Source organism: Dasypus novemcinctus, chromosome 23, assembly GCF_030445035.2.
Source record: "Dasypus novemcinctus isolate mDasNov1 chromosome 23, mDasNov1.1.hap2, whole genome shotgun sequence".
Lineage (NCBI taxonomy): Eukaryota > Metazoa > Chordata > Mammalia > Cingulata > Dasypodidae > Dasypus > Dasypus novemcinctus.
Window position 1 is genome coordinate 18,482,573 of NC_080695.1, and position 23,197 is coordinate 18,505,769.

The 23,197-nt window shown below is 57.7% G+C and overlaps 2 protein-coding genes across 2 annotated transcripts; one reads left to right on the top strand and one right to left on the bottom strand.

Annotated features, from left to right (window-relative positions):
- The first annotated feature begins 14,595 nt into the window (after positions 1 to 14,595).
- CLDN4 (claudin 4) lies at positions 14,596 to 16,339 on the top strand. Its single transcript, XM_004461204.5, has one exon. It carries the CDS (start codon positions 14,761 to 14,763, stop codon positions 15,388 to 15,390), a length of 630 nt encoding a protein of 209 aa, XP_004461261.1. The 5' UTR covers positions 14,596 to 14,760; the 3' UTR covers positions 15,391 to 16,339.
- Positions 16,340 to 17,309: 970 nt separating this feature from the next.
- On the bottom strand, positions 17,310 to 21,008 carry METTL27 (methyltransferase like 27). Its single transcript, XM_058285935.2, has 5 exons — positions 20,713 to 21,008; positions 20,087 to 20,215; positions 19,775 to 19,910; positions 19,308 to 19,400; positions 17,310 to 17,679 (listed from the first exon to the last, which is right to left on the bottom strand). Exons 1-5 carry the CDS (start codon positions 20,833 to 20,835, stop codon positions 17,402 to 17,404), a joined length of 759 nt encoding a protein of 252 aa, XP_058141918.1. The 5' UTR covers positions 20,836 to 21,008; the 3' UTR covers positions 17,310 to 17,401.
- Between the last annotated feature and the right edge of the window lie 2,189 nt (positions 21,009 to 23,197).

A 23,197-nucleotide genomic window follows, 5' to 3' on the forward strand; every position in this document is an offset into this window, starting at 1 on the left:
TCTGGTAAATTTTCCAATTCTGCTTCTGATCTAGGAGCTCCCTTATAACAAAAAGAAGTACAACATGATGTTGCAACACTCCTTGCTGTTATCATGAACCCTATTATTTAGAAGCATCTGGACTGTGCTTTGTAGATGTGACACTATATCTGGGCTGAACCTGGTATCCAGGATCATAAGTGCTACCAGTGGATCCAGGAACTCAGGGGCAAACCCGGTGGTGGCATCCCCCTCAGGAAACCCCATGATCCACTCTCAAGAGGTTTGTTGCCTGCCTCTGTGAGCTTTGCAAGGGAGAGGTGCTTTCTTGGGAGATTTCATGTTAGCACGTTCCTTGTATTGAAAGGGAAGGAGTTTCTGACCATTTGGGCTTCAGACTATTCTGAAGGTGACATGCCATCTTCCATTTCATGTTTTTAAATTTTTTTCTACTTAGGTATCCATCCATTCACAATACATAGAACTGTTTTGTGCATTTAAAAAGTTTCACAGGGGCGCAGATGTGGCTCAAGCAGTTGAGTGCCTGCTTCCCACATGGGAGGTCCTGTGTTCGGTTCCTGGTACCTCCTAGAAAAAACAAAAACAAACAACAAGCAAAGAAGTGAAAAAACCAACTCAAGGGAGCAGACATGGCTCAGTGGTTGAGTGCCAGCTTCCCACATACAAGATCCCAGGTTCAATCCCCAGGCCCTGGTACCTAAAAAATTTTTCTACATAAATGGCATTGTTCCTTACCATTCTGCAATCTGCTTTTTCCATTGACCTTAGGTTTTCAAAATTTATCCAAGATTATACAAGAAGCTCCAATTCATTCATTTTAACTGCTGTGTAGTATTCTATTGTGTGAATACTCCACCATTTATACTTATTCTTTTTTTTTGATGAGCATTTAGATGGTTTCCAATTGCTTTGCTATTACAAATAATGTTGCCATCCACAAGCCCTGCAAATGTCTCCAGGTGCTCACCTATGCGAGATTCTCTAGAAGTGGAATTGCTGAGTCCTAGGGGGCGTGCATCTTCCACCTTACCAGATATTACCAAGTTGTTCTCTAAACTGAGCTCTCCCTCCGGGATGTAGGCGAGTTACTATTGCTACACATCTCTGTCAACACTTGCTAATGGCAGGCTTTTACTTTTTATCATTCTGTGAGTGTGAAATGACATCTCATTATTTTAATTTGATTTCTCTGATTTTTAATGAGGCTGAACACTTTTCCATGTACTTATTGGTCCTTTCAGCTTCTTCTGCTATAGGATGCCTGTTTTAGCCTGTCTTTCTTTTATTTATTTTTATTTTTATTTTTTTAAAAGATTTATTTATTTCTCTCCCCTTCGCTCCTGCCCCCACCCCTGTTGTCTGTTCTCTGTGTCCACTTACTGCGTCTTCTTTGTCCGCTTCTGTTTTCAGCCGCACAGGAATCTGTGTTTCTTTTTGTTGCATCATCTTGTTGTGTCAGCTCTCCGTGTGGGCGGCGCCATTCCTGGGCAGGCTGCACTCTCCTTTGCGCTGGGCGGCTCTCCTTATGGGGCACACTCCTTGCGCGTGGGGCTCCCCTACGCGGGGGACACCCCTGCGTGGCACGGCACTCCTTGCACGCATCAGCACTGTGCATGGGCCAGCTGCACACGGGTCAAGGAGGCCCGGGGTTTGAATCGCGGACCTCCCATGTGGTAGACGGACGCCGTAACCACTGGGCCAAGTCCGACTCCCTGTCTTTCTTTTAGGTTGTCTTCTTCTTCTTCTGTTTTTTAAGCATTTTTAAAACTTTATTTTGTGCATTTAATAATTAAAAATATAAAGAATAATTTAAAAAAACACAGTTGACTAAAAACATACATTTCTCAAATATACTAGATGCATATAATTTTTTTTGAATCATATAATATGTTATACAACATATTTGGTTCATAGTAACACAATCATACAGTAGTCTTCTTATTGATTCATCGTTCTTCATACATTTTGGTCACTAATCATTTGTTTGGTTATATAGGTTGCATATGGCTTATCTTTTAACTTTTTATGGTATCTTTTGTCATGCCAGTTTTTAAAATGTACTCAAAGTTAACGTTTTTCTCTCTTTTTTCATGTCCTTTGTCTTATTTATAAATAAATCGCTTCCTACCCCCAAGAAATAGAGAATTCTCCTATAGTTTCTTCCCAAAGTTTTACAGTTCTTTTCTTCACAATTAGATGTGTAGTTTATTTCTAATTAAATTCTGTCTTACACCGTGGGGGTAGAGGTATAATTTTTCCGATGTGAATAACCAGTTATTTGGGCATCTTTTATTGAATTGTCCACTGCTTTCTTTCCTACTTTGTTCATCTTCTGAATCAACTTGCCTATTCTTGGCTCTTTAGTTTAACATATGAATATTAGAATCAACTTACCAAATTCTGCCAAAAAAATGAGGCTTTGATAGTAATTGCTTTGAAATTATAGACTAATTTGAGAATAATTAACATATTTTCTTAGTATAAACATGGTATAGCTTTCTATTTATTTAGATCTTGTTTTATATCCCTCAATAACATCATGTCTTTTTCCCCATAAAGGTTTTGCCTATCCATTGTCAGTCTTATTCTTAGATGATTTATAAATTTGGTTGGTATTATGAAAACTATTTTTTCCTATTAAATTCTCCTTTCTTTTTATTTGTTATTTATTTTTAAATTTTATTTGATTTTTTTCTCTCCCGTCCTCCCCAGTTGTCTGTTCTCTGTGTCCATTTGCTGTGTGTTCTTCTTTGTCTGCTTCTGTTGTTGTCAGTGGCACGGGAACCTGTGTCTCTTTTTGTTGCGTCATCTTGCTGTGTCATCTCTCCGTGTGTGTGGCACCATTCTTGGGCAGGCTGCACTTTCTTTTGCGCTGGGCAGCTCTCCTTACGGGGTGCACTCCTTGCGCGTGGGGCTCCCCTACGCAGGGGACACACCTGCGTGGCAGGGCACCCCTTGGGCGCATCAGCACTGCGCATGGGCCAGCTCCACGTGGGTCAAGGAGGCCCGGAGTTTGAACCGTGGACCTCCCATGTGGTAGACAGATGCCCTAACCACTGGGCGAAGTCCACTTCCCCGTCTCCTTTCTTTTTAAATAGGAGCAAAATCACTATTTTCCCCTTGTTCTCCTCTTCCTACTCTGGCGCTGTCTGTCTCTTTCTCACACACATGCAATGCTGGTCCCCAGCTGCCCTAGTCTGTGCCTTTTCTGGAATTTGGGTGACTAACTTTTATTTTGTTTGCATGAGAAAACCTGGGATCCACCCTATGACTTCTTCTCCCAAAGCTCATACTTCTTTTTTTTTTTTGGCTTAACTTAGACATTGTTGGGTTTTGTGGCTTTCCAGCGCACCTGCTCTCTTCACCACACAGGCCCGGCTCTGTTGGAGAGACATGGTATGCCCTCGGGGAGACCCTTCTGAGGGGAGACAGACTTTGCCCAGGGAAGCCTCAATCTGAGGGGAAAAGTCAGAAGAGATCCCCCATTCTGGAAGCTGCCAAACAAAGCAACGGATACCTCGTCTGAGAGCTCGGGCTCTGGACGCTGGCGCTGGACTGCACCTATAGAAATGGTCACCATGGCCGGGCACTGTGGATTCCAGGGACTTCTTGATGAGTGATTTTTTTGCCAGCAAAATGTCTAATTCTAGCAAAAAAAAGGGAGGGGGGGGGATTTGTGGTAACAGTTAAAGTATGATACTGGTGTTTCTCACAGGAGCAAAATAAGTGTTAGTCTCCCCAATTCCAGAAAAGGCACAAATTAGGGCAACTGGGGACTAGCATCTTGGCATCCTGGCCCAGAAGGTTTATTTATTTATTTATTTTCCAGTTTTTTATGCGTATTTTCTGAGACCAAGCCAGAAATGAGCTAGGAGGCAGAGAAGGCAGGTGTCAGAGTATGGGGGTGTCCCTACGCAGGAAATTTTACCTCAGAACTTCTGGCAAACAAAAAGAACTATCAGCACCTCAGTCCTCAGGGTGATGGAGTGACAGGCCCTGGGGCAGTTAACACAATTGGTGCTTTCCCCCCTCAGCAGTGGTTGGCTGGTGTCCACTGCACCTCTACGTGGCCTCCTACCTCCTCCACGTCTGCTGCCCCAACTCCTTCCCTCTTCTCTCCCCTACCTGGGCCAGCCCCGGGGGCGTGGGAGGCCCACGCCTGTGTCCGCTGCCTGTGAGCGGGCCTCTGTGGCCCTGCTGGGCCGTGGGTTCTGTCGTGAGCGGGCCTCTGTGGCCCTGCTGGGCCGTGGGTTCTGTCGTGAGCGGGCCTCTGTGGCCCTGCTGGGCCGTGGGTTCTGTCGCGAGTGGGCCTCTGTGGCCCTGCTGGGCCGCGGGTTCTGTCGCGAGCGGGCCTCTGTGGCCCTGCTGGGCCGCGGGTTCTGTCGTGAGTGGGCCTCTGTGGCCCTGCTGGGCCGTGGGTTCTGTCGCGAGCGGGCCTCTGTGGCCCTGCTGGGCCGCGGGTTCTGTCGTGAGCGGGCCTCTGTGGCCCTGCTGGGCCGCGGGTTCTGTCGTGAGCGGGCCTCTGTGGCCCTGCTGGGCCGCGGGTTCTGTCGTGAGCGGGCCTCTGTGGCCCTGCTGGGCCGCGGGTTCTGTCGTGAGCGGGCCTCTGTGGCCCTGCTGGGCTGTGGGTTCTGTCGTGAGGGCGTGTGCTTCCGGGCAGTCTGTCACCTGTGCCTGTGGACTCTGGCGGGGGTGGGGGTTTGGGTTAAGAGCGTGGGCTTGGGTCTGTGCGTGCTTGTGCGCGAGGGTGTGTGTTTCTCATCTAAGGTGTCCGTAGTGCCGGGTGTGGTTTGTCCTTCTGTGTGGGTGATGACAGGAAGGCGTGAGGTGAGCATGGGCAGGGCAGGGTGGCACTGTTTTCTCTCCGCTGGGCCTGGCTGGCTGCTTTGGGGTAATTCCAGGCTCTCTGGTGTCCTGAAGCCAGGAAGGGAAGAGTGAGTCACCCTTCCCCCTTCAGAGAAGCTTCTTCCCTGTCCCCAGGGCCGGGTTTCACCGAGGCCATAAAGAGGCCCTGCCCACCCGGGGGCTGGGTGTCTTCCCTTCTCAGCTGAGCCTGAGGGCCGCTCCCGGCCATGCCCAGGGCGCTGCCCGAGCTCTGCGCTGGCTCGCAGGGTGCTGACTCTGCACCTCAGGGCTTTCCCTGGTCACCTCTGTGTGCTGAGTGCCCTCGGCCCACCCCGAGCCCCTCCTCTCCTGAGCCCCTCCCCCTCCCTGAGCTCCCTCCCCTGAGCTCCCGCCTCCTCGTGCCCCCTCCTCTCCTAAGCCCCCTTCTCCTCGTGGAGACCCCTCCCTTCCCGTAGCCTCATCCCTCCCGGGGTCCCCTCCCCTCCCTGGCCCTCCCTTTGAGCTCTCTTCCACTTTCTGTGCCCTGGTCTCCTCTCCAAGTTCTTTCCCCCTTGAGAGACAGCCGAGACAGGGGCTTGGTGAGGAGACCCTGTTCTAAGAGAGGGGAAGGGGCTCAGGGAAAGGGTCTGGGAGATAGCTCGCTCGTCCTTGGCCTGGCTGGTTCTCCGTTTCACCATGACCAGAGGGGCCAGGGCTTCTGCCGTCTTCCCAGGCAGGGGTGGGGCTGGCTGTGACTGAGGAGGATGACGGGGAGGGGGTAAGGGGTTGCTTCCCCCCCGCCCATGACTCTGGAGTCACTCTTGCTCCCACAGGTTCCCCGTAGCTCCAAACCCTCCTTTTTCTCCCCTTCTTCTCTCTCCCAACAGAGACCGCCCCCCCCATACACCACACAGCTCCCTCCCCGCTCCGTGGAGGGCCCGGGAGAAGCCCTCTCCCTCTTCCCCTCAGTGTCAGCAGCCCCTGGTCTAGCTCTGCCTGCCACCCCGAGCCCTCCCCGCAGACTCCGGGTGGGTTGTGGGCTTTCCTTCTAAGGACCGCCGCCGTGGTGCCGCCTCCCCGGGGTCTCCAGCCCCACTCCTGGGGCCACAGCGCCCGGCCCCGCAGGGCGGCTACCTCCTTGCCATCGAACCCTCCCAAGGGCCTCACGTCCCGTCCCGGATTCGCCCCACCGCATGGCCTCGCCACGCTTGCTGTGCCCTGCGCAGGCCCCAAGGGGGCGCCACACCCCAGCCCTGGCACCGGGAGGCCCTGGGGCCTGCAGGGCTGCACCTCCCTGGGGAGGGTGGATTCTCCACCCCGGAGCCTCAGCCGTGCACCTGGCATTGCAGCTCACAATTCACTCCCGCAAGCCGGGGCGCCTTTGGCAGCCCCATGGCATGTCTGCCGATTACAACTCCATCCCCATCCCTTCACGGCTCCTAGCATGGAGTGGTTTTCAAAATTTCCACCCTACAAACAAACGCACTCTAAAGACAGCCACCGCCGCCCGTCGGGCTGGCCCAGCCTGGGGGAGAGAGTGGACTCCAGAATCGGCCAGGGCCACTGCCAGGTCGCTCTCTCCTTGCTGGGTGTCCCAGAACATTCCGAGGAGGGAGTCGTGGGAGCGCGTGGCTTGGGATAAGCTCTCTCTGCCATCTGACTGGGATGTTTTTCAGCCTGGCCGGACAGAGGCACCCTGAGTTTCCACCACCTTGCTACATCCTGGCACCCTCTCAGGCAGGTCTGACCTGCTCCCGGTGTCTGCGGCACAACCAGGAGCCCTGGAGGGCAGGGCCTGCCACCTTCTGAGCTGCTCGGCAGCTTAATAATGTCTTGGAAACAAACTTGAGTAGCTGGATGCTTGTTGTCATGGTTGCACATGCGGGCTTTGGCTCTGGTTTCAAACAGTTCTTGGTTCGAATCCAAGATCCATGGCCGTGTGACACTGGATAAGTCATTTACATGCCTTTTTACATGTCTTTACTATATGTCTTTACTAGTCAAATGGAGGTGATTTCATGGATCTGAGAATTATCAGAGGCTGTGTGTGGTGCCTGGCTCATTATTTTAAAAAATCACTAATATTCCTAGGCCTGTCCTCCAAGGTAGGAAGGCTGAGCTCCCCACCCTCCTGGAGCACAGAGAAGGGAGAGGGTTGGGAGGGCCTTTCGGTACCACACTCATCCCATCAGCGGGGAAACTCAGAGCACAGGGCACTGAATCGGGCACTGGGGACAGACCTGGGAAGTGAGCTTTGGTGGCCATGGGACTGCGGGCATAGGGCTCGGGCAATCCCTTGTGTGTGTGTCTGGGGAGGGATGCAGAATAAGTGTGACCCAGTCCTTGGCGGGCTCTGGGGACCTGGGCAGGGAAGGACTGGATGAGGAAGGCGACCCAAGGAGCTCCGCTGTGCCTCTCCAATCGCCCGCGGTCTGTCGCTGTCCCCAGGCCGGCTCAGCTGCGCCTCAGCTCTCCTCTGCCTTTCACCCCGGCTCGCCAGGCCCTGAGGATTCTGGCCTCGGGGACCCCTCCAGCCTTCCAGGCCTCTGGTCCTGCCCTGCCTATGCTCCCCCCTGCCTCATGGCTTTTGCACCTGTGGGTCCCCCACCTGCAAGACAGGTTCTTCCTACCCTCTTACCTGGCTGGTCCCTTCTTGAGTTTTCTCCCAACTTTTTTAGTTTGAACAATTTTAAACCTCCAGAAAAGTGCAAGAACAGTTCCACGGCACTCGTATACCCTTCACCTAGGGTCCCCAATAGCTATGGCCTTGGCACATTTGCATGTTCTCTCTCCCCTCCCTACACACACACACAAATATACTTTTTTTTTGAACCATTTGAGAGTCAAATGGGGTCATCATGCCCTGCCCGTGGACTGCTCAGCGTCTCAGCATGCACCTGCTAAGAACAAGGACGTTTCCGTCAGAGGTTCTGGAACGTGAGCGGGGCTGAGTCCTGAGTCCTGGCTGCCGGCTTCCTCAGTGTTCCCGGGGTCCCCTCTGGCAGCAGGAATGGGGAAGGCTCCCTGGAGGAGGTGGGACTTGGGCTCAGCTTTCTTTTTTTCCTAAATTAGACTTTAAGAACTTTTTTAGAACAACTTGAGATTTACAAAAAAAAACCTGAGAAGCAAGTACAGAGAGTTCCCATACAGCCCACCTAATTCCCCTATTCTTGACATCCCACATGAGTGTGGTGCATTCGTTGCAATTAATGAGGCCATACTGATATATTATTAACTGAAGTCTATACTTTTTTCAGATCTTATTTTTACCTAATGTCCTTTTTCTGTCCCAGGATCTCGTTTAGGGTATCACATTACATTTAGTCGTGAGGTCTCCTTCAGCACCTCTTGGCTGTGACAGTTTCCCACTTTCTATGTCCTGATGACCTTGACGGCTTGGAGGAGACCTGGGGGAGGGTTGTACGTTGCCGCCCTGCTGGGATTCCTGAGATGCTTCTCCTGTGATTAGACAGGGGTTATGGGTTTTGGAGGGAAAGGTCACAGAGGTAGACGGCCATTGCCATCACGTCCTAAGGTCCAGACTATTAACATGACTTAGCACCGTGGAGGCTGACGTTCATGACCTTGGTGAGATGGTGTGTGTCAGGCTTGTCCCCTGGTGGGCTACTCTCTGTTCCTTCCTTTCTCGGCCGCCCTCTTTGGAGGGAAATCACTATGTGCAGCCCCCATTAAGGAGTGGGGAGTTATGCTGCCCCTCCTTGGGAATGAAATACCCACATAAATTATGCCCAGAAAGTTGTCTCTTCTACTCCCTTTGTTTATTCAGTTGTTGATTTGTATCAGTATCCGCAGGCTTCAGAAGTTCAAACCGTGGAAATCAAGTCCAGATAAAAAAAGGAGCACTGAAAAACAAAACGGTTCAAACCTAGCCACAAGAATGACTGCCCCGGCTCCCCCCACCCCCCAGGGGCCGGGGCAGGGCAGGGCTGCCCTTCCTTGGGGCTGGGCTGACCCAGAGCTGGAGCCCGCAGGGAATGAGGGCCGCTGGCTGGGCTGGGCTGGTGGGTGCACCTGGCAAGAGGGCAAAGATCTGGTAGCTGGTGCGGAGGAGGGGAGGGGTCAGGGCTGGTTGCTGTGTGTGGATGGAGTGGGTGTGGGCAGTGCCCGCTGCATCCAAGCCAGGTGGCATGGGAGAGGTTGGATAGGGTGCGAGTGGGGAGCCTGGAGCGGGAGAGGCTGGAGGGGTTGGGGAAGGCCGGCCTGGGGGCCTTGAATCTGGGGAGAGGTGTACTATGACCTCTGAGTCACCTGGGGTGGGGGCCAGATCCTCGTCCTCCTGGGTTTTGTCCCTGCTCCTGTCACCGCTGACTCACAGGGTACCTGACTAGGAGTCCTCAGTTCTGCCTCCTGATTTCTCTGTCCCTCCCAGTGTGTCACAGAAGCCGAGAGAGCTTCTGCGCAAACTGGTATCCCCAGGCGGTGTGCCTGGGCTGCCTGCGTGGCGGGCAAGGCTGCTGGGCGCCAGGATCCTCCACGGCGCCCCCCTTGGGGCAGAGAGGAAGCAGGAGGGGATGACCCCAGCCCTTGCTCATCCCACTGGAGACGAGGCTGCTCCTGGCCCAGGAGCCAGGTGGGCTGCTCTGGGGTCCCAGGCTGGCCCTGGGTTTGGAATGCCCCTGACGAAAGCCCTGCCTCCCCTCCCCTGAGGCTCCGTCACCCATCTCCAAGCAGGGCAGCCGCTCCTGTCTCCCCCTCCCACGAACCCACCATGCTGCCCCAGTTACTGCCTCATAAGCCAGTTGGACAGGGCAAGCCCTTCCTGGAAAGCCCACCTGGCACCCACAGGAGGAGACCACGCTCCTGGACTTGGCACTCGAGGCCCCTCCTGGTGTGCCGCACTCACTCTCCAGCTCCAGCTCCATCACCTGCTCGGCTCCAGACCCCTCAAGCCTGCTTTTCCCCAAAGGCTCCTGGCCTTTGCACCTGCTACTCCCTTCGGTGGAAAACCCTCTCCCCTTCCCAGGCCCCTAAACTCGTATTTACCTTTGAGCCTCTGCCTCACCTGCCGCCTCCCCTGGGAAGCCCGCCCTGAGCCACAGGCCGAGGTGACTGTTTTTCTTCCCCAGAGTTTGCACAGAGTTGGTTTCTCCTGTGCTGGGAATTCTCTCTTTAGATTGAGGGGCCTCGAGGGCAGGTGCTCAGAACCTCCTTCATGAAAGAATAAATAAATGAATAAGTAACAAATATAGAGTGGATGTCAAGGATAAGGCCCAGAATCAGACAGGGCCGGGCATGAGGGCTGGTCTTACTATTCTGGTGGCCTGGACTGTCCTTTACCTCCCAGAGCCTTAGTTTTCTATGGAATGGATGTCCCCGTGCTGTTTCATAGTAAGAGGAAATAATTTCCTGTCTTATGGAGGTACCCAGCAGAGTGCCTGGCCTACAGTAGGTGCTTGAAAGTTGTTTGTTGATCAACTGACTGGGGAGATTGGGGAGGGGGTGGGGCTGGGCAGGACTGACGCCTCCATCAGACTAGAGGGACCTCAGGGAGCCGCCACCCTTCAAGAACTTTCTGTCTGTGCCTTTGGGAAGTTGAAATGAAGGTACAGCCAGCAGAGAGGGGCTTCCTGGAAGCAGGGTGGGGGGAACAGGTGGGTGGGAGGGGGGTGGGGGGAAGGAAGCCTCATGCCTGGGGCCTGGGATGGGGGAAGAGCTAAGCAGCTGGCTGGGATGGGGGGGTGGCCAAGGTGAGGGTACAGATGGGGCTGGGAAGGGTGCTGGCTTCCAGGGTCCTCCTGGGGCAGAGATGAAGCAGGATGGGACCAGCCTGGCTCCTTGCACAGGAGACAGGGGGGTTGCCCTGGGGGTCTGGGCTGGTCCTGGGTAACAGGCACCCCCCAGTGAAGCCCTGCCTTCCCTCTCTAGGGCTCCATCCAGGCTCTTTGAAACCACCAGACCGAAGCTGAAAGGACACACTGCTTTAGTGGGAAGTCATTAAAAAAACATTCTCCCCACTCAGCCCCATCCCCCCACTCAGCTTCTCCCCCTCCTTGGGCCCCCTTCCTCTCCACACCTCCCCGCCCAGCCAGCAGCAGAGCCACGTCCACTTTCTCCCTCAGCCCACGTGGGGCCCAGCCTGGGGCACCACCTGCTCGGCCGGTCTGATCAGGCCTCCTGTCCAACCAGGACTGACATTACCAGCCCCCGGGCAGGGGAGGGGAGTGGGGGGTGGCCCACAAGTGAGCGCTGCCAGGCAGAGGGCCAGGGGGCTCCCTGCTCAGCCTGCAGCCTCCAGAGAGCCTCCTTCCAGAACAACCCTCGGAGGCGATGCTCAAGTGACCTGGTGGCACAAGCTTTAACTCACAGAGGAAGCATATTTCAGGTTTCATGAAATCCCACCGCAGATCATTTACCGGAGTTTTCAGATTTTATAATTGATGGTATTGTCTCTGGTTAAAAAGAAACAGGATCTTAACTTCTGCCTGGTGTGCTGGGAGTGTTTGTGGGCCAGGAAGTTAGCGAACTTCTGCAAAAATAAATAGTTTTGAATCAACTTCCAGCTAAACTAGTTTTTTTAGCTAGGAGCAAGGCTAATTCCTTTTGTTCTTCAAACAGGCTGCATGATCTGATAAGGATCAAACGCTGGGTTTGGTGGAGAGGAATGATTTTAAGTCTTAGCCTCAGTCTTGTTTACGAACTTTGGTTCCGGCTGCAGCAGGAGGGCTCCGCGTTAGACAGTTAGTTGGGAGACTTTTCCTTTACCCCTTTCCCAGAGACTCCCAGGGAGCTGGGGCTCAGGGCCAGAGGGGTGTGTGTGGGCAAGATGGGGATTTGGCTGAAGCCCCTGGGGCTCTGGGGACAGGGTTCTGCCTGGTGTAAGCGGGACCAGTGATGAGGGGTGGACGCCTTGTGCCAGGACTTCCCCCCAACCTGTCCAGCTCCGAACAACTTCACCTCCCTGTGCTTCCCATCTCCTTCAGCTGAGAGGACACACACTCAGGTTCTCTTTTTACAAGACAGGAAGTGCAGGCTGAGAAGTGGACCTGCCGTCTGTCCCTGGGGCCACAGGGCTGGTAAGATGGCTTCTAAGGGTGGGCAGGGATGGGTTAGCCGATCTGGTGGGTAAAGTCAGCATGCGTGGTACAATTCTATCGGCATAAAACTAGGCAGTGCATGTTGGGAAAAAGAACGACAAAAATCAATAGGTGCTAATTCCGCCCCCGCCCCCAAAGCCAAGGTGTTGAACGGCAGAAGCGTCATAAGGCGTCACAGCAAAAGAAAGGCTGTGGAAGCTTCTAGGAGAGGGTCGGGCTAGGGACCAGAGGAATTTCCTTGCTTCCCCCATCTTGGGGCTCAGGAAGCCAGCCTGGGGTGCACACCGAGGGTCTTGGCTTTTCTGGTGTTTTTCCTGGCAGTGGGTGGAACTGAGCCAGTTTCTCTTGGCGTAAAGCAGGCGTCAACAAATATCTGCTGAGCTCCACTCATGTGCAAAGCTGCTCCCTGCTTCCCCAGTACCCCCGGGAGCTCCGTGGCCACCCCTCCTGCCCCTCCTTCCCACCTGGGTCCCCCCACCCCCCTCGGGGCCTTCCCCTACGCCTGGGGCCTGGGCAGGGATGACAGTGAGGGGCTCCTGAGCAAGGAGGAGGTGCCCTCCCAATCCTGGGCCTGCTTCTGGCTCCCTGCCTGGGTCTCAGTTTCCTCATCCAGTGAAGACAAGAGTCCCAGCTCTGCTTACTGCCTGGGTGAGGTCATCTGCAGGAAAGCGCTTGTCAATCAGGAAGGGCAGTTATCTCTGGTAGTTCAGCCCATAGCGCTTGAGTCCTCAAAGGAAAACCCCGGGAAGGTGTGGTGCAGGCAGAAACTGTCCCTGTTTGTGCCAGGATGTGTGTGTGTACAGGGAGAGAGTGAAGGTGTGGGAGAGAGCAGGGGAAGGGCAGCAGGCACCAGGGGGGCAGAAGGCCTTCCTTGCATCCTTGGTCAAGCATTTATTGAGCACCTGCTGTATATCAAGCCCTGTGCTGGGCACTGAGGTTGAACACGGAATTGGTTCTGTCCTCCAGGAGCCCCCAGCCTGGTAGGGAGATAGGCGTGTTCGTAGTTCACCACAGGACAAGGCCTCTGCTTCCCCATCTGTAAAATGGGTGCATCCACTAGCTGGAGCCAGCCCCGTGGTTCGTTAGGCGGCCAGCAAATCCATCTCAGAGGCCTCCCACATGCCGAGGGCTCCCAGACAACTCCAACCCAAGTCACAGCACCCTCGGGAAGCTCAAGGATGGCGCATCTGGGTCAGAACCGGACTCGCAGCCACCCCGGATGCTGGGGACACAGGGACATAGTGGGCCCCTGGGCCCCGAGGAGCTCCCCCTGATGTGGTTGGGAAGCGAGGGGCTCGCAGCTGTGAAGTGCCCTAACCACTTCCTGTCACCCCTACAGTGAGCCCTTCCTCTTGGTCCCCTCGTTGATCCTGGACCCCCTGCCCTGCCTCCGGCTCCTTTCTGTTTCCAGGGGCACCTTTCTGGAAGGTGTGTGGACACCTGTCGGCCTGACACTCAACGCCCCTGCTCATCTCCCTGCCGTTGTGCACAGCCCCGCACAGGTGGCGTGGCCACGTTTGGGGCAGGAGTGAATCCCGGAGCAGAGTTCTGTGCCGCTCCCCCACAGGTCCAGTTTCTGGTCAGACTGGATTCCTACCTGTTCCCAGAACGAGCCTGTACTTCCCCACTGGCCCTTTGCACCTGCTGTCCCCTGCTACCTGGGAGGCCTGCCCGCTGCCCCGCCAATGCCAGGGCCCCATCTGCAGCATAACCCGAGAACACCGGGGCCACGAAGGACCCTCCGCCGCCAAGTCCCACTCTGCTCCCTGCCCTGCCGCCCTGCCCTCTGTGTTCTCCCGTCCCATGAGACTTTGTACCCACCGTGGCTTCACTGGATGACTCTGTGTCTGACTCTGTGTGTCTTTGCAGAGTAAACATCTGTTTGCTGGGCTGATGTCCCCAGGTCTGGGCCCTGCCTTGCGGTGTGTGAACCCCCTGCCCTCCCAGTTCTGCCCAAGCAGGCCTGGCAGGAACCGAGCCCACTGGCCTCCACTTCCGAGGAGGGCGAGAGGCTGGCTTCTCTCTCCGCCCTGAAGGGCACTGCCTCTGCGCCCTCCTCCTCCTTGGGCAGGGCAGGGGAACCAGCGGGTGGGGGTGAGAGATGGGGAGAACAGAGGGCACCAGGGGTCCTGGGCCTCTAGCTCCTCGGTGCCCGGAAGTAGACCTCATCCGGCTAATGCCAAGAAGATTGCTGGTGAGGCCAAATTCAGGGACAGTAGCAATCATGGCCATAATTGTAACCATAACCACGATCACAGTCATAACCATAACACCTGCGATGAAGACGATAGGGCCAAGGCCACGGTAATCACCGGGCTGGGCTGCCTCTCTGACTTTCCCAGGACTCCTTCCCTGCCCCGCTCCCCAAGGGCCCCCACCCCTGCTGCCAGCCCCAGCCTGGAACTAGGGAGCACTGGGTGTGTGGGGGGGTCCCTGGTCCTCATGCTCTGAGCCGGGCTGGGCCTGGCTGCCCCTCCCTCTGTAAACGACCCAGTGCCCCTGCACTGTGACTCAGTGTCTGTCTCCCAGCTGACCTCAGCCTGGGCCCCGGGGCAGGGGACAGGGCAGTTTCCTCTGAGACTCCAGGTGGGTGAGTCAGGGACCCAGGGCCTTTTGTTGGCTCTGGCTCAGGAATCCAGAGAAACTGGTCAGGGGGAGGCCCTGGTGACCGAAACCCCTCCCCTGCCCCCGCCCGCCCTGCCCGAGCCATATAAGCGCTCCAGCCTGTCGCCGGGAGAACGCTGTAGCAGCTGGCGGCAGGAAGGAACTGGTCTGGTTACTCTGGGCTCTGACCGGTTTTGTCTCCAGCCACAGGCCTCCCCCGCTGAAGTTGGGTGTCCACCTCAGCGCTTGACTCCTCGGCCCAGTTGGACACAGAGCCATGGCCTCCATGGGGCTGCAGGTGATGGGCATTGCCCTGGCTGTGCTGGGCTGGCTGGGCGCTGTGCTGTGCTGCGCGCTGCCCATGTGGCGCGTGACGGCCTTCATCGGCAGCAACATTGTCACGTCGCAGACCATCTGGGAGGGCCTGTGGATGAACTGCGTGGTGCAGAGCACGGGGCAGATGCAGTGCAAGGTGTATGACTCGCTGCTGGCGCTGCCGCAGGACCTGCAGGCGGCCCGCGCTCTCGTCGTTGTGTGCATCATCGTGGCCGCGCTGGGCGTCCTGCTGTCCGTGGTGGGTGGGAAGTGCACCAACTGCGTGGAGGACGAGAGCTCCAAGGCCAAGATCATGATCGTGGCGGGCGTGGTGTTCCTGCTGGCCGGGCTGCTGGTGATGATCCCCGTGTCCTGGACGGCCCACAACGTCATCCGCGACTTCTACAACCCGCTGGTGACGGCGGGCCAGAAGCGCGAGCTGGGCGCCTCGCTCTATGTGGGCTGGGCGGCCGCGGGGCTGCTGCTGCTCGGGGGCGCGCTGCTCTGCTGCAACTGCCCCCCGCGCGCCGACAAGCCCTACTCCGCCAAGTACTCGGCCGCGCGCTCCGCGCCCGCCAGCAACTACGTGTAAGGGCCCCCGCCAACCGCGTCCCCGCCGGCCTGCTGTCTCCTTGGACTGAGCTCGGCAGCCTGTGACCCCAGGAGGACCTCGGCACGGGCCGCTGGCCGCGGGAGGCTGGGTGAGCAGGGGCTGAGCCTGGCTGCTGGCCGACAGCCTTCCGCCCCTTCTGGCCCTCTCTGACACCCTCCGAGGCCCTACGCTAGCAAGGATGGAAGGAAAGAGACCCCTGTGCCACCTCCTCCAAAGGACCCGTGGATACCGGGCAGGGGGCGGAAGCAACAGGGTGTGGCGGGGTGGGTGCAGAGCTGGCTCCTGCTGGCCAGGACAGCTCGGTCCTGACCTTGGGCTCTGCCTCTGGGCACATGAGCTGGTGGTAGCCCGTCCGGGCCCATGTGGGCACCATCCTCTTCTTTGATCTTCCCCATTGCCCCGGCCTGCTCCTTCTGTGACCCTTCCCTGTTCCTTCTCCTGCTGCGCAGCCCTGGTTTGTTGGAGAGTGAGTGGTCACTGAGTGCTGGGGTTATGGGAGACCTGGGGCCCCCAGACCGGCTGGGGCCTCGTCCACCACGAGCACAGACTGGACAGATGGGTTTGGGGAGGGAGGGCCGAAGGTGCTACAAACTGGTTTGGGGCGGTGGCAGGGGAGGGGGCCGCAGGGCAGGCTGCTCCCCACCCTGTGCCGCCCCTACTCCGCTGCCCCAGGACTCTCTCTGCCTCACCGGCCTCAGCAGACGGGACCTCGGGCCCCTTGAGGCTGACCACCTTCGAGTCCTCTGCCCCTGCCCAGGACACTGGCCAGCCTGGAGAAGGCAGAGGGTGTGGCCTTGCTTTGACCCTTGCCCCAGAAGTCCAGGGGCTTTCTCCTGCCTCTGGGGTGGTTTCTGTTTTGTAAAGTAAGATCTATTCGTCACTGTAATTATTATTATTTTCTACAATAAATGGGACCTGAACACAGGAAGACTGCGTTATTGTCTGATTTCAGGTGTGAAGGGGAGGCAGGGCTGGCGACCTGGGGAGGGGCTGATCAAAGGGCATGGAGGTTGGAGCGGGACCACTGCACCGTGGCCAGACTTCAGCACTTTAAAACCTGGTTTCAGGGAACTCTGAACAACAGAATTGGCCCTCACCTCCGGAGTCGCCTTCCTTTTTAAGTGGGTAAAGCCCGTATATGTTAAACACTAACTAACGTGTGCTCAGGACCCCGGGAGGGAGGACAGACGAGGACACCCAGCCCCAGGGAACGGGCACCTCCCTCCCTCCTTTCCCTCACTTTGTCTGAGCAGCTGGGCTGGTCTGCTTACCTTTGTTGGGTCACCCTCCAAGTCCCACCTCCCGATCTTTGCGAAAGGCTGACCCTGCCCTTGGCCTGGAATGTCCTTTATCCTTTCTCTGCCTGCCTGGATCCTGCTGGTCCTGAAGGCCCAGCTCTGGGCCTGCTCCTCCATGAAGCCTTCCCATGGCCCCAGCTGGAGGATTCGCCCTGGGCCCTGATGATTGGTCACCGAGCCCTTTCACCTACCAGGCCCGCAGGCCCCGCCCTGTGCTCAGCATTCCCTTCTCACTTTATAGGTGTGGACACTGGTCCTGGACATGTGAAGGTACTTGGCCAAGCCCAGACCTAGAGCTGGGGACCTCTGTGTGAGTCTGGGGGTGGCCTGGGACAGGGCCTGGGGCTCAGCAGCTCCTTGGTCTTGGATCCCCGCTCTGTCACTGTTCAGTGTGCACATGCTTCCACTTTGCCCAGCCTCGGTTCTCCCATCTGTGCGTTCAGGCCAAGAACGCCCACCATCCTGGGGGGCTACAGACACACCTGGGAGCAAGTCTAGCTCTGGGCGGCCTGGGGTTGGGGCTCTTTGCACCACTTTCTGTCTCCAGTCCCTACAGGGACAGATGTCACCCTTTCCTGGGTCAAGAGAACCACACAGCCATGAGTCCTTCCCTCCCTTCTGGGAGTTCATTTAATAGGCCGATGGAGCAGAGACGGCCCAGCAGATGGGCCTGGCTAGGGCCACAGGGAGGGTCAGAGGTCTGGCAGGGGCTGGGGGCCAGGACTTGTCCCTGCAACCTGGGCCACCTGCTTCCGGTACAGGTAGACGATGCCAGAGATGAAGCCGTCACCGGCAGAGCTGCCGGGTTCTACCTCGAGCTCGGAGGTGGCCAGCTCCCACCGGTCCACAGGCCAGGCCGCCAGGCATTCCCACGCCCCCGCCTGCGCCAGCCTGTCCAGGGTGGCCTCCAGAGCCTCCTTATAGCAAAGGTTGGATGGATTGGTCCTGGTGGTCATACACACCAGCCCACCTGGAGAGAGGTAGGGGAGCAGGTGAGCTGGGTGAGGAGCGGGAGCCATGGCCCCAGGCCCGTCCCTGCTTGGGAAGGTTGTCTCCTTCGTCCTCACGTCTTCAAGGCTGTAAGTTCTTCCAGCATCACCCCTGGGTCGGCCTCCCGCCTCCCTCCATGCCTTTGATGCTCCTGTTGCCTTCCCCAGGAATGCCCTTCTGCTTCGACCGAACAATCTCCTATGCACTCTTCAAAGTACAGCTCAAATGTCCTTTGTCCTAGAAACTCTTGACTGAATCCCCTGGACAGAGGTGGGTCCTGCCTTGCCGCTTCCCAGCCCCTCTGCTAGAGTCCAGTGGCAACACCAGCTGTGCTGGATGCACAGGAAGGAGGGAGGAAGCACATGGGCCTCTGGGCCTCACTTTCCCAACATGCAGAGAGGAGGTAATTAGTGTCTCAAGAAATCCTGTGTGTAAAAATGCCTGGCACGGTCAGATCGAATCCAGGAACTAGAGTATGCCCAGTGCTGAGCTTAGATATTCTCTGAAGGAGAGACGGGGATGACCCCATTACTGGGGTCTGGGAAGGCTTCCTGGAGGAAGGGACAAGAAGCAGGGCACTCCTGGAGGGTGTTGGGGGGCACTCTAAAAGAAAGGTTCCCAGGGAAGGGAGCCTGTCCCATGGTGGGTAGGGCAGGCAGGGCCCTTGGAGGCCTGGGTCCTGCTGGCTCACGGGATTGGAATTTCCTGTCCTGCTGAGCCTCACCTCTAACTCTTCTGTTGGTCTCGGTGGCCCTGCATCTGTCAGCCTCCCGTGGTTCACCGGGGCCCAGACCTGCCCAGACCTGCCCAGGCTGAGCCACAGGGAGGGGGTGATAGGGGCGCCCCTCTGCCCTCTGCCCTCGAGGTCCACGAGCTCCACCATTCTCCTTTCTGCCTGGGGACTTCGCTTAAGCCGGGCCTCCCGGGGGACTGCTCTCACGGCTCACCCGGTGCTCGGGAATGCCTCTCAGTTCTCCAGCACCGAGCACTCAACAGCCCTCGTGGGGCCACCTCCTCTGGCCAGGGGCTTGGTGAACAAGGCGCAGAGGGCAGGGTCTGTATTTTCTCCCCAGAGCAGAGGCAAGCAGAGGGCAAGACACACAGTAGGAGCACATAGGCCTGCACAGAGGCCCAACGGGTAGAGCTTACAACATGGCATCTCTCATCTTACCTGAGCTGCCCCTTTTCTCAGATGAGGAAACGGAGACCAGTGAATAGAAAGACACCTGCCTAAGGGCACCCTATGAGTTAGTGAGGAAGCAGGAGGCTGTGGGGACTGAGCTGAGCCCCTACTATGTGCCAGGACCAGAGCAAAGGCTTAGAGACATTGTTTCATCCAGTTCTCACTGCGCTCCCACAGGGCAGGGCTGAGTGCCACTCCTGCTTCCAGGGGAGAATGCAGAGGCCAGAGGAGAGTGCAGTTCTCAGTTGCCAGGTGGACGGGAGGAAGCTGGCCCCTGTGGGCCCTGCCTGGGTCTGGTGAAGGTGGCAGCTGGGTCTGGGGAAGCCAGGCCACGCCGCCCGACGCTGGGAGGAACGTGCCCCCCACTGGGCCTGCGGGGGGGAGAGGAGGAGGTGTACGTGGGGGCTGGCAGGGCTGCCCCTCACCTGGCTTGGTGACTCGCAGGAGCTCGGGTACCGCGCTGCAGGGCACCTGGCCGTCACTGAGGGCACCCACCACCAGCACTGCGTCGAAGGTCCCTGTGGCGGGGTGTGGTGTGGCGGGGGGCTTCAGTGTGGCCTCGGACCACCCCAAAGGCCTCAGTGCCTCCCTGGAGACGGACGAGGTTGCTGCCTGGGTCGGCAGGACCCAGATCCCACGGGGGGAATGACCGAGTCACGGGTGAGGGCTCAGGGAGGGGGACTCATGGCGGCCTAGAGAGGTTCTCGGTAAGGGCCTGGGGGATTTGGCAAGACGGAAGGAGGCTCAGTGAGAACTAGGGTGTCAGTGAAGGGACTGGGGGCTCAGCGGAGGCTCAGCAGGGGGCAGAGAGGCTGGGCAAGAGAAGGGGACTCGGCGAAGGTGGGCCTGGGGAGAGGGTGGGCCTTGGGGTGCCGGGGGTGGGCAGCAGTACCTTCGGGGCTGGGCAGCGGCTCCTGGCCCAGGGTGCAGAGGCTGAGGCGCTGGTAGAGGCCGCGGGCCCGGGCCCGGGCCAGCATCTCTGGGCTTCCATCCACCCCGTGCAGCTGGAGGAAGCCCCGAGCCTGCAGCTGGCGTGGGGGACACTCCAGTCAAGGCTCCACTGCCGCTGCCCAGCTGGGTCGCCGCGCCTCGGGGAGGGCCGTGTGTTTGGGGCCAGGGAGTCTGGGGTGGGGGGCAGAGTTCTGGGGCGGGAGGAAAGGACATGTGAGGAAGGAGGCGTGGGGAGGTCTAACAGGGGCCTCACCTCAGCTGCCACCAGGCCGGTGCCACAGGCCACGTCCAGGATCAGGGCAGTCTGGGAAGGGCCTGGAAGGGCTTGGGTGAGGCAGTCCACGGCCAGGCGGGGGGCGCGGTACTGAAGGGCGGCCACATCCTGGGGACAGAGCGCTGAGCCTACCACTAGCCCAGGCCCCGGTGTTTGGGGACCTCCCGTGTGACTGATTTAGGAGTTGGCCAGGCCAAATTTACGTGCATGGGCCCTGCTAGGGCTGCAGCGAGAGAGGCCTGGGTGGCGGAGGGTGCTTTCCACTGCCAAGGGGCACTGCTGGGGGTGGACTCGGCCTCTTGGGCCCTCTCTACAGGCCAAGGCAGCACTTTCTGCTGGGCCCACCGAGAGCCCACTATGGCACCTCCTCCAGGCAGCCCCTCTGGCCTGGCCTGCGGCCCCAGGGTGGGGAGGTCGTGGTCCCTGCTTTCCAGGGGCGTGGACCTGGTCAGAGGGCAGAGTAGGGGTCAGTCCGTGCGGGGGGCAGGACCACAGGGTTCTCACCCGAGTCTCACTTCACCCTCACAGCCGCCCTGGGCCACAGAGAGGGAGGGACACTGAGGCCGGGAGCCGAGGGCGGCGGAGGCGAGGACCCGGCGGGTTACCTGGTCGTAATCCGGGGCCCAGCGGTCATAGAATTGGAGTTTAAGGGCCAGGTCGGTGATGCCGTGCGCCGCCCCGACCCGCGCCCGCACGGCGGGCAGGCTCCCGCCCTCCTCCTGCGCCATCTTCCTGAGGGGGGGGGGTACGGCCTCCCCGCCCCGAGGCCCACCGAGGAGGCTGTCAGGACGCGGCCTCTGGCGGCCACCAGCACCAGGCGGGGATACCAAGCACACAGGGGGACCGCGGGGCGAGTCTGCGGAGGGCGTGCGGAGCGCGTGTCCCGGGGGGGTGGGGAGGGGGAGAGGGAGGGGGCGGGGCCGGCGTGCGCCTGCGCGGGTTCCCTCCCCCTCCCCCCCCCCAGCTCGGAGCGGGGCCTGGACGCCGAGCCGCCGTCCTCGGTGATTGGCTTCCCGCTAAGATAAAACATCCAATGACAGGAAGAGGCTGGCGGCCCGCCCCCGCCCCCGCCCGCCGACGAGCTCTAGGTTCTTGGCCTTCCTCCAACCTTCGGGACTCCGGGACGGTATCGAGGCGCCCAGGTTTAGGGGGTATCTTGTGTTCCCGCCCCTGCTTCGCCCTCGATCCTCGAGTAGCAACACCTGTACTCTTCTCCACCGCCTGCCTTCCAGGCTCCCGACGTGCGAGCACGCCCGAGTCCTGAGTAGGTGAACCCTTAGGCAGTGAGGAGCCTCCAATTCTTAGGACCAAACGGAGGGATCTGGAATCAGCCTTCATTTTTAGAACCTTCACCCAGGTCCAGGCAGGCCCAGTGGGACTTCTGCGATGCTGGAAATGCGCCCCAAATCGTGCTATCCAATAGGGACATGTGGCCCGACATGTGGCTGTTGAGCGTTTGCCCTGAGGCCAGTGTGACAACAAACTGTTTAATTCGATTTCGTTTTAATCATTTATTGGATAAGACAAATTGGAGTTGCGTTTGTAGATGACAGCAGGTTTTTCGGGACACCAAAGTTTTGCTGCAAAAAGGGAGCCGGAAAGAAGTAGCTTCCTGGGGGACAACGATTCCTGGGACGGCAAGTGATTTTTATACACATAATAAGGAAGTTGGCGTGACTTCTCCTGATTGGAGTGAACCAGGGTTTGCTGGTCTTATAAGGGCAGGTTTAGGGCAGTTGAGATGGGCTTTATTTTGTATGGCGTCAAAGGTTATGAACGAGGGGTCTCGATTGGCTAACTGGGTTAGCTCTCTTGGTGGGGATTTCAATTTCAAGAGAAATCTGTTTTCTGTATGTGGGGTTTTGTTGGTTTGTTTGTTTTTGGCTTTAGGAGGTCTCCAGGACTTGGTACAATTTTATTAATTTAAATAGCCATACCATATTGGACAGTGCAGGGAGACTTGCCACTCAAAGGATGGTCCACAGACTCGCAGCATCAACATCTGCACCATCGGCTTGGGTTGCTCCAGGGGAGGCCCTTGGGGGAGCTTGCTAGAAATGCAGATTCTCAGACTGGGCCCCAGACCTACGGAATCAGAATCAGATTGCTGGGGGTGGGGCCCAGAAATCTCCAGGCGATTGCCATGCAGCTCAAGTTTGCGAAGCACTGGCCTGGAGGACCTGGGTAGGGGATCAGGGTTTGAGCAGACCACGCAGCAGCCGTCCAGGCGGGAGGCAATGGTGGCCTGAATTTGAGTAGAGGCGATGGCATTGGAGAGGATGATTTCAGAGATGGTTAGGAGGTGAAGTGGGGGGCTTTGAAAACCGGCAGGATGTGTGACACGGGGAGGTGAGATGTCAGGGGTGAAGGCCAGTTTTCTCGCTCTCCCCCTTGGGCTGATGGTGATGGCACCAGGAGTCCAGGAGGTGGAGCAGCCTTGGGGGTGGGGTGGGGGGGAGGATGTGAACAGTTTGGGACATGTTGCAGTTGAACTGTCTGTGATGAGTCTAGGATTTAGGGTCGTGGGTAAGATTGGTGGTGATTGAGGCAGCTGATAAGGGTGAGACTGTGCAGCGGGGAGAAGGGGAGAGGGCTCAGGATCCAGCTTGAGGACCCCAGCACTTCAGAGCAGGCAGAGGAGGAGTGGCTGGGAAGGGAGGTTAGAGAAAACCCAGAGAAAGTTAGGAAGCTGAGAACAGAGAGTGTTGTCAGAAAGACGGTGGATGGGGAAGCGGACTTGGCCCAGTGGTTAGGGCGTCCGTCTACCACATGGGAGGTCCACGGTTCAAACCCCAGGCCCCCTTGACCCCGTGTGCAGCTGGCCCATGCTCAGTGCTGATGCGCGCAAGGAGTGTCCTGCCACGCAGGGGTGTCCCCTGCGTTAGGGGAGCCCCACGCTCAAGGAGTGCGCCCCATGAGGAGAGCTGCCCAGCACAAAGGAAAGTGCAGCCTGCCCAGGAATGTGGCCGCACACACAGGAGAGCTGACACAAGATGACCCAACAAAAAGAAACAGAGTCCCATGCTGCTGACAACAACAGAAGTGGATAAAGAAGAACACGTAGCAAAATAGACACAGAGAACAGACAGC

Excerpts from the sequence above, each read along its gene's own strand:
- CLDN4 (XM_004461204.5), top strand. The coding sequence starts at position 14,761 with ATGGCCTCCATGGGGCTGCAGGTGATGGGCATTGCCCTGGCTGTGCTG.
- METTL27 (XM_058285935.2), bottom strand. The coding sequence starts at position 20,835 with ATGGCGCAGGAGGAGGGCGGGAGCCTGCCCGCCGTGCGGGCGCGGGTC. Across the intron at positions 19,911-20,086 it reads CCGGCCTGGTGGCAGCTGAG|CTGCAGGCTCGGGGCTTCCT; the intron begins GTGAGGCCCCTG and ends CCCCCACGCCAG. Across the intron at positions 17,680-19,307 it reads CCTGCGAGTCACCAAGCCAG|GTGGGCTGGTGTGTATGACC; the intron begins GTGAGGGGCAGC and ends ACCTCTCTCCAG.